At 39.3% G+C, this 10665-nt stretch overlaps 1 protein-coding gene across 1 annotated transcript; it reads left to right on the top strand.

Moving 5' to 3' along the window:
- The first annotated feature begins 53 nt into the window (after window positions 1–53).
- Window positions 54–461, top strand: LOC133442592 (uncharacterized). The gene has a single exon (XM_061720601.1). It carries the CDS (start codon window positions 54–56, stop codon window positions 459–461), a length of 408 nt encoding a protein of 135 aa, XP_061576585.1.
- The last annotated feature ends 10204 nt before the right edge of the window (window positions 462–10665 follow it).

Raw genomic sequence — 10665 nt, 5'->3', positions numbered from 1 at the left:
CGTCAGCAGGACCGAGATCTGACCGATATCTGCTGCTCTGAGCAACGAGGAACATGTTGATCTCTGACCGAGCCCTAGAGGATGACCAGCAGCAGGAAAAACAGTCCAAATGTGGAGAAAAAATCGGCGGCATCGGGGGAACGGGGGCGGCCTCGGGGAACGAGGGCGGCCTCGGGGAACGGGGGCAGGGTCGGCCTCGGGGGAACGGGGGCGGCCTCGGGGAACGGGGGCAGGGTCGGCCTCGGGGGAACGGGGGCGGCCTCGGGGAACGGGGGCAGCCTCGGGGGAACGGGGGCGGCCTCGGGGGAACGGGGGCGGCCTCGGGGAACGGGGGCGGCCTCGGGGAACGGGGGCGGCCTCGGGGGAACGGGGGCGGCCTCGGGGAACGGGGGCGGCCTTGGGGAACGGGGGCGGCCTTGGGGAACGGGGGCGGCCTCGCACGGCCATGTAAACACCAATAACCCCTTTGAATAACCGGAATGTGCTCATATTCAGGTTTTTAAAAAAAAACAAAATGAGCCCTGGGTTACTCCTTTTCCAACTGAATATTTGGTCATGTTTAGAATAACGGGATTTCCCCATCAGAAGGAACATGAATTTGTTTTCTGCTCATGTTCTGTTCACAAGGAATCCTGGTCTTTTGAGTCCAGGAAGTTCTTCTAAACACGGAGAAACACAAGACCAGGAGGAGACTAATCACTTCATAAATGTAATGAAGGATATGAACATTTCTGCATTTGTAGACAGTAGAAAGTACGGGGATAGAAGATTTACAAGAAGGTGAGAGAAAAGTTGAAGCAGCATTTGTTTTGAATTTGGATACAGGAAGAAGAAGCAGAAATGACGGGAATTGTGTCATGATGTTCTCCGCGCGTCGCTGGTTTGATCCAGATACATGTTTAATCACTGAGTAAACAGGGATAACCCTGTTAGCTCACGCATGGAAACACATTATTCCCAATGTTTCCGGGTCGTGGGTCATCTGGTACCGGGCCGGTTCTGTATCATCCCCGACTGATGATGGTTGACTCTCAAACTGATGCTTCGCTATGTTTTTATTCCTCAGATGTTTCAGTAAATAAACTCAGGCTTCGTACGTTTTGAAAAAACCTGGAAAAGTCATGGAATTTGAAAATGTCGTTTTCAAGGCCTGGAAAAGTTTTGGAAACATAATTTCACCCCAAAAGTTTTGGAAAAGTCATGGGATTTATTTTTCTCAATTCATGATAACATTTAGTAATAACAGCCTATAAGGTAGATTTAAAATAGATCAATATATATTTTGTATCGAAAAGTCTCACGCGTGATCTGCTACTGTAGCATCTTGTGCATCATGCAGCTCGGTTATTATTACAGTTATTACAGTTATATTAGATTACTATACAACATATACTACATATACTAAAACATATTGCTGGTATATCAGTGTTAGTTTAAACACATTTTTGTATAAAACCATGATTGTCATTAGATCTCCACTGTAGTGACTTTTTACATAGTTTTATTCCAATATTTCATTCATACATTGATGTTTTAGAGGTCATGTATAGTCATGGAAACTTGCTGCCGCGTCATGGGAACTTGTTGGTTAAAATGTGTCCCAACCCTGTTAACACTGCAAACACCGTAAGAGCTATAAAGGAATCAAATAAAATAGAGTTAGTCTTTCTACATTCATACAAGTTTCATTTAACTTAAATACCGACCGACGCAGCTGCTGCTCGGTCGGTAATAAAGCTACCGTTAACCACAATACATGACAGTAACCATGGCAACCAAACTCAAGCGGGACATAAATACGGCATAACATTTGCAAAGAAAACAAATCCTTATCAGAAGGTGATTGTTGTGTCAGTTAGGCTCCACTTTAGCACTTTAGCATTCCTGACACTAGTTTAGTCTTTCAGACACACTTTCTACCGCCGTTAAACTTTTACCATTAAAGTCCGAATGTTTACAAGGTCTCGGCGAGACGCCTTCAAAATAAAAGCAATAAATATCGGTCTCCTTAAGGATCAGCGCCAGGCAGGAGAAAAAATATCTGAGAGGGGAAGATTTTTTTTATTGTGCACTTCGAGAAAAAAGTTGAAATGTCAAGATTAATGTTGAAATATAATTTCGAGAAAAAAGACGAAATTTTGTGAATAAAGTACTTGGACTATGAAACAGCTTTCAATTCAATTTTATTTATATGATATGATAAATGATAGTCATGATGATCGTTTTATTTGTGCGTAATGCATAAAGCATATACAGGAACACACTTGTTATTCCTTATTTTTCTTTTTTCCCCCCTTTGCTGTCACCAATGAATGCTAAACAATATAAATCTAAAGTATAAAATTGATCAAAATGTGTGCGGGGTGCATTGTTTTAATATCTCATTGCTTGGTGTGATATTGATTTGCCTGACGCGGCTGGATCTGTGAGTCTTTGTTCACTAAGATGGTTGTAAAGACTGGGTCAGCAGCATCTTTCATTTCCTTCTTAAGGAAAGAGCTTCTTAAGCTAACACCGTGTCCACACTGCATGCGACGCGAGCGAGCGTCAGCGTCAAAAACAATTCCATTGCTTTATTTTTTATTGCACTGTCTATACTGGTTGCGAGCGGCGTGGCGCAGCGCGACGTTTTGAGCTGGACTTTTGTCGCACGCCCTGCTTCTATTTTCTTCCTGTCGTTCGCGTTGAAAGCCGGTTGAAAGTTAAAAAAAAAGTTGAAAGCGCTGTAGGAAACGGTCATTTCAATACAAGAACCTCAATAAAGTGGCAGCTGCTGGAGGGAGATACCAGGGAGCTGGAAGGTTCTGATAAGATAATAAGATATAATAAGAATCTTATCTTAATCTTATTAGGGCTTAATTTGTGCCGGATCCTGCTGGATTTCTCGTGTCCTCTGCTTTTCCCCACATCCCAGTAATGATCTGACATGCTGACATGTTTGCTGCATTAACACCACACGCCGGTCACTCCACGCTGTTCACTGTTTGATTGCGTCACCGTTCGGTTTTTTCCCCACTTATTCCACCGAATAATAAGCTTGTTTTCTGTTTAGAAAGTACAAACGTAGGAAGATTAGAAGTAATCACCATCTTTTACTTGTCCCTTTACTCTTTCAGGAGTAATTTTAGGAGTTTCTTTCAGGAGCGCACGGGCGGGTGAATAAAGGCTGATTTATGGTTCCGCGTAAAATCGACGGCGTAGCCTACGGCGTAGGGTACGCGGCGCCGCGCACCGTTCGGTGAGTGCGCTGCGTACCTACGGCCTAGGGTCTGCGTGGGTGTAACGCGGAACCATAAATCAGCCTTTTAAAAGGCGAGTCTCAGCTGTCAATCAAAAGAACGTGGTAGAACGTGGGGCCGATAACGCGTTCAGTGTTTCAGGACAGAGAGCGTCCGATGCCAAGCAGTGCGACGCGACAGTCGGACGCTCACGTGCAGTTAGGACAGGCTGTAAGAGCAACTCTGGGAAACGCGTTTTTCTTTCACAGGCTCCTTAAGAAGGTTTGAAAGAAGCTCTTTGCTGTTAAGAGCTTCTTAACTGATCTGGGAAACCGGGCCATTATCTATATTATGACTTCTCATTCATACTAGATATTTTTATAATTTTTTTTTATTTGCATTTTTTAGAAAATAAAAGGACAAGAACAGAATAAAATAAACAACAAAACACACACAAATAAAATAAAATAAATAAATAAATCAAACAAAATTAAAAACATTATACATATATATCACTTTGTCAATACATAGGATCCTTATATTCACTACTTGGACAGAAGTACAGACGTATTCGGAGACAAAACAAACACTAAATCATGTTATTTTCATTAGGCTGTTTGTTGTTAACTCACTCATCTTTTCCATCTTTCTTCAACAATATAAACTTGATTTCTAAGTCTCATTGTTATTTTTTCCATTCCATATCTGTGATTTACAAGATCCTTCCATTTAGAATTAATTAAAGTATCATCCTTTAACCAATTTCTTGTCATTTGTTTCATTAATGCTAGTCTAAAACTAGTAACAAGTAATAACACCAGTGGATTTTTATATTATATTTTTATAATTTACTATAATTTATCATTTACTCGCCCTGTTGGTGTTTGTATAGTAAGATTTCCTAACAAAGTTTAAATAAAAGGACTGGTGGTGCAGCTCCCTCTGCTGGTGTGAACGGGGAAGCGACGCTCACACACTAGAATTCATGTAATTAAACTGGAGCCACAAAGTTCATGAAAACCACAAACCTTGATTTTAAATAATAGTATGGGCCTATATTGGCTATTTATTTGTATCGGTGTCTTTTTTTTATTTGCACCTTTTTCATTAAAAAAACAAAACAAAACAAAAAACAGTCAATGAAAGTTGAACAATAGGAAGCCAAGAGGCTTATAATATTACAAAGTTCACTCTCACTCATTTGACAAAATTTGGATGGGTAAATTATTCACAAAAATGAATAGTAAATGGAAAATAAATTGAGTCTAAAGAATAAACGACGCGTCGACGCGTACCTTACGCCGTAGGCTCTGCGTCGGTGTGACGCTGAACCATAAATCAGCCTTAACTTTTCTAAATGGCTTCTGATTTCAGCAGCTGAAGCTGCGGCAGCTGAAGCAGCTGGTGAGTAAAACCTCCCTGAATAACTGCAGGATCGAGTATTTTTTTGTTAGAAGTTGTTTAATAACCACTTAATGAAACATTTTATAAGTTTATTCTGTCATCAAAACGTCTTAGTTTAGTTTTTTGTAAAGTATTTCCTTGTTCCTGTTTGACTGCGGCCAAACCAACCGTCACTCGGACCCGCGTGTTCAAATCAGCCTGACATTTCACCTGCGCTCCATTCATCCATTCATCCATTCATAGATTCAAGTTCAATCGCTTTCAGACCAAGGTCGTAAGAAGGTGAGATCTTTTTAGATAGTGGGATTTGTTTCTCCAGATGAAATCAAACATCACCCAGTTCTCTGTTTTGATCGTCTGAGGAGAAACTACAGAGATTGACCCGGATTTCTAATGTGGATATTCTTTTTTTCTTTTTTTTTTCAATATCTTTTTATTTCACAAAAGAAAGGCAATCACAAACATCCTAAATAACAGTAGGTCTTACAATTTTCTTTTGTGCACACAAGCCAAATCTCGCCTACAACCCATCCCCTCCCACCACCCCCCCCCAAAAAAAAACACAAAAACATACACACGAAATAAATAAAAAATAAATAAACTGTTAAAAACAAAAAAAAAAAGTAACAGTAGGGGCATCAAAACTCAAATACCTACAGATACATAGGATAGCCTACATAAAGTATATGACAACAATAAAACAGCAATCAGCGTATGATGAAGTTTACAATGAATGAAGCTCTAAACCAGAAAATAATGGGAACCAAAATTCTTGAAAAAGATGCCACGGTTATATTTTTCCAATGTTAGCTTTTCTAATGGTAGAAATGCTGTGATTTGGTCAATGAAAGTCTTAAAAGATGGAGGGGAATCGTTCTTCCAAAATAAAAGTATAAATTTTTTTGCAAAGTAAGTTATCAAAATTAAAGGAGCTTGAGGCAGGATTGTGGCAGGATTTATGAAAAAAATCTGTATACATTTTAAGTTTTCTAGTAATAATGTCAGATGAAGCGTTCCAAACCAAAAGAATGATTCCTCTAGTGCAGGGGTCGGCAACCTTTTTGACATGGAGTGCCAGTGTGAAATTTTCTTGTCAATGAATGTGCCATAATCAACAGTAGGCTAAAACAAAGTTACATTAAGGTATGACACAAAATACAAAAACATTTCCAACACACCTGGAATTATATTCTATACAGGCCACATGCATCATATTTTACAGGCATCAGAACAGCTTGTCCTAAAAAAAGAGGAAAATTATTGACGTGGACGAGTGAGGGCGCAACGCACCCAAACCCTCTAGGGGGGTCCGGGGGCATGCCCCCCCGGAAAATTTTGAAAAATAGACTCAAAATGGTGCATTCTGGTGGTCTCAAAGCTCCATAATCACATCTTTTATCAATGCAAGAATACACACAAAAAATCAGAGTTTTTGCAAAGAATGATGCATTTTGATAACATAATAACACGCATTCATCATCATGGGTAATTCTTCATGCATGAATAAATCTTGAAATCAAGATAATCATATCTTAAACTTCTACAATGGCCAGAATCCCCCTTTCACACCTAAATTAATTGACAAAATGACAAAAGACAAGCAGCTCCTTGTCTTTCAGAACTGTGGTGTGGAACTCCGAACAGGTCTGCTCAAAGTTCAGTGCGAGGAGCTCCACTGAACTATTTGTTATAATTTTGATTATTTAATTCTTTATTGATTTCATAAAATATTCAAATTTTTTGAGATTTTTTATTTGGGGTTTTCATAAGCTGTGGGCCATAATCATTAAAATTATAACAAATAAAGGCTTGAAATATCTCACTTTGCATGTAGTGGGAAATAATATATTTGTTTCACCTTTAGTTGAATTTACTGAAACTAATTAAGTTCAGCAATATATTCTTATTTTCCGACCTTCACTTGTATATTATGACCAATAAATAAGAGCATAATATATGTCCCGTATCATACCATATCAAGCTCAGGGGATGATTCAGGTATGAGGAACTGTGCAACAGATGCCTGGCTCCTCTGGGATGTTATATTACGTTTATGGAGGTTCCTGCAGCATGCTGTCTGACACACCTCAGAGAGACCTGTTTCCTCTTCAGGACGAGGTGGGGTGTCTGGAGCCTCTGTAGACATCTTGACTTGACTTTTTTTTTTGTTTAAAGTCGCGTGTGTCGGTGCAGTTAGCAGCAGTGAGAGGTAAAGGCTGATTTATGGTTCTGCGTCAGACCAACGCAGAACCTACGCCGTACATTGCGGGTCGCCGCGTACCCTACGGCGTAGGCTCTGCGTCGATTTAACGCGGAACCATAAATGAGGCTTAACGAGGCAACGGAGCGCAAAGGGGTTGCGTATTGGTTCAATACGGAACGCAACTTTTAATTCCCAATTACGTAACAATTCCGTATTTCAAGGGGCGGGTGGCAAGCCCATACTCATCTCTGCACAGCCTACCTGCAACACAGCAGTGCTGCTGCTTTTTTGTCCCGCTGCAAAAATGTGTTTTAAACTGAGCTGCATTTCTGCTGCTGCCGCGTCCTGGCTGTCTGTCTGTGAAGGCTGATTTATGGTACTGCGTTAAATCGACGTTTTTTTCCCCACTTACAGGACCTTTTCTCTCCCTCCCGATGTTCCGGGACCTATATGATAATAGGATAGTATTTCTTTCTGCCACTTTATTGACGTTTTTGTGCTGAAATGAGGAGGAATCATAGAGATAACTTCTCATTTCATCTAACTGGATCAGCCGTTCCTCATCATGACTGTTTCCTACAGCGCTTTCCCCCGGCTTTTAATGCGAGCGGCAGGAAGAAAATAGAAGAACATTTAAATATCACAATATCAAGCTTGTTTTCTGTTTAGAAACTACAAACGTAGGAAAATTACAAGTAATCCCCCATCTTTTACTTGTCTTTTTACTCTTTATTTTAGGAGTTTCTTTCATGAGCGCACGGGCGGGTAGTGCGGTGAATAAAGGCTGATTTATGGTTACGCGTAACGGGCCTTTTCCAGTGTGCCAATGATTATGCCGCCGCGTGCCAATCATGGCACGCGTGCCTGAGGTTGCCGACCCCTGCTCTAGTGTATCTCTCCGTTGCCTTGAACAGGCTGTGTGCTGCAAAATGTGCTGCAATTCTGGGCCCGAATTTCCCGTGCTGTCCTGCGGATGTGACGTCACATGACGCTGCATGCACGTTCTCCCCGTTCTCCTGTGCCGGCTTCACTGTTGGCTGCAGTACCCCCAACGGCCGTCGTGGTGAAGGGTGGCGCTAGAGAGTCTCATTTCTTAAAAGGAGCCTCAAGCTCCTTTAATATCCTGCATTTTTTGTTATGTAGTTGTAAATTATATGTGTCATTTAATAACTGCTGCTTAAATCAAATGTTTTGTCCAGGATTAGTTGTGTTAGGGAGTGAATTGATTTCCAATAATTTTGTAAGCGGTCACATTCCCACAACATATGCATGAATGTCCCCTCCATCTTTTTACATCTTGGACACTTTGATGAAATATCCTTTGATATTTTATGCATTTTTATTGGAGTTAAGTAGAATTTTGTGGATGAATTTAAAATTAGCTTCCTTAATTTTATTGCTTGTAAATGGGAAATGTACTCTTTCACAGATATTTAGGCAGGCTTTTTGTTGTAAGGTTGTGCCTAATTCCTTCTCCCAAATATTTTTTAATAACTGAAAAGTGGATCGACCTTCCCCTGATAAGATGTTGTAGACTTCACTGATCTTTCCTTTTATTGTGTCTGAAAATAACAAAGTTTCTTCAATTTCCGATAACCCAAGTCGTAATTTCTTTTTTTGAATGAGTGAATGAGTAATGCTACGAATTTGTAAATACTTAAAAAAAGTGTCTGTTAGGAATATTATATTCTGATCTTAGGTCAATAAATGATTTTACGTGCATGTTCAAATTTAATATATCTTTGAATTGTGTTACACCGGAGCTCATCCATTGATCTGTATTAACCATTGTGATTTGAGTGTTGAAGTCTGGATTTTGAAAGATCGGAGAATAAATAGATGTACAGGGAGAGATCCCACTTTTCTTTCTACAGTCTTTCCATGTTTGCAGAGTATTTAAAACAGAAAACCATTTGTCCATGTGTTTTATCTTTTCAAAATGATTTATGAATAGGAGGGAGATGAGGGACAGAGGTTCGATTAATTTTGCTTCCATCTGAACCCACAAGGATTCCTGTCTTGCCATAGACCATGATATCAGGTTCCTTAATTGGGCTGCCCAAAAGTAATATTGAAGGTTAGGGAAACCCAGACCTCCCAATGATTCAGGCTTCATGAGAGTTGTTAGGCTGATCCGAGGTTTTTTATTGTTCCAAATAAATCTTGATAGACAGCTATTTATTGATTTAAAAAATTCCACAGATAAAAAACATGGAAGCATCTGGAAAAGAAAATTAAATCGTGGAAGAACATTCATTTAAATTACATTTATTCTCCCTAAAAGTGACAATGGCAAGGAGGACCACTTTAACAGGTCTGATTTGATCTTAAATGTGAGAGGGGTATAATTTTCAATAAACAATTTATCCAGATTTGGAGTAATGTGTATACCCAAATACTTAAAGCCCTTTGGTGTAGAGTTAAAACCATAAGTTGAAAGTGTTTTTTCCGTTGGTATCATGTGTAAGAAAGTAGCACTAGATTAATTAAAATTGATTTTGTATCCTGAATAGCTTCCAAATTGTTTAATTGTATATTGCAGGAAAAATATAGATTGCTCAGGGTCAGTGATATATAAAAGGATGTCATCGGCATACAAGGAAATCTTATGTTCGTTGTTACCAGTCTTTAAACCTTGAATGTTAGTGCTATCTCTTACACATGCTGCCAGAGGTTCAATCGCCATAGCAAAAAGCAATGGAGACAGAGGGCACCCCTGCCTTGTCCCTCTAGTTAAGGAAAAGAAATCTGAATGGCCATTAGTTATGACTGCAGCTTTAGGCGACTTATAAATTGCTTTAATCCAATCAATAAAATTACCGTCCATCTTAAATTTGTGCAGAACAGAGAACAAGAAATTCCACTCAACCCTATCAAAAGCCTTTTCTGCGTCTAATGATAGCAAGAGAGAGGGCTTCTGTTGGTTGTTGATCAAATTTATTACATTAAGGGCTCTCCTTATATTGTCAGCTGCATATCGCCCCTTTATAAAACCTGATTGGTCTGGGTTGATCAACTTAGGTAGGATGGACTCCAGTCTTCTTGCTAAAAGTTTAGTGATAATCTTGTAGTCATGATCTAAGAGACTTATGGGTCTGTATGATGAGGGCTCCAAGGGGTCTTTACCACTCTTGTGTAATACACTAATATGAGCCAAGTTCATTGTCTGAGGGAGTACTTTTTTTTTTTACAAAAGTTATTCACCATTGACATAAAGATGGGTTGAATCTCAGGCCAAAATTCTTTATAAAACTCAACTGGGAACCCATCTGGTCCTGGGCTCTTATCTGAAGGCATTGAATTAATTGTGGCTAAGATTTCTGCTTGTGTAAATGGTGAATTTAAGAAATTTTGTTCCGTAGTAGAGACTTCCGGTAGCTTACTGTTACTGAGGTAATTATCCAATTCTTCCTGTGAGTATCCCCCTTGCGATTTATAAAGACTATTGTAAAAATCGAAGAATGTTTGGTTTATCTCTTTTGGGTGATAGGTAATCTTATTTTCTCTCGAGTTAATTGCTTTAATAGTTTTTTCAGCTTGCTCCTTTTTTATTTGAAGAGCTAATAATTTACCTGGTTTATTTCCAAATTCATATTCTTTTTGTCGAGTATAATTCATTTTTTGTATGATCTCGTCTGATATCATGATATTTAGTTTTGCTTTGACAGCAGTTAATTGTCTCCAGTTGTCCTCTGTGGGTGCATTTTTGTGAAGGTTTTCACATTGGGTTACTTCTCTCTCTAGTTCTTTTCTTTTAACCAATTTTTCGTGATTTTTAAATGAGGTATAGGAAATAAGAAGACCTCTTAATGTAGCTTTTGCTGCTTCCCAAATAATGTC

This window comes from Cololabis saira, chromosome 4 (assembly GCF_033807715.1).
Source record: "Cololabis saira isolate AMF1-May2022 chromosome 4, fColSai1.1, whole genome shotgun sequence".
NCBI lineage: Eukaryota > Metazoa > Chordata > Actinopteri > Beloniformes > Belonidae > Cololabis > Cololabis saira.
The sequence above is the reverse complement of the archived record's forward strand: the minus strand, read 5'-3'. Positions and strand labels throughout refer to the sequence as shown.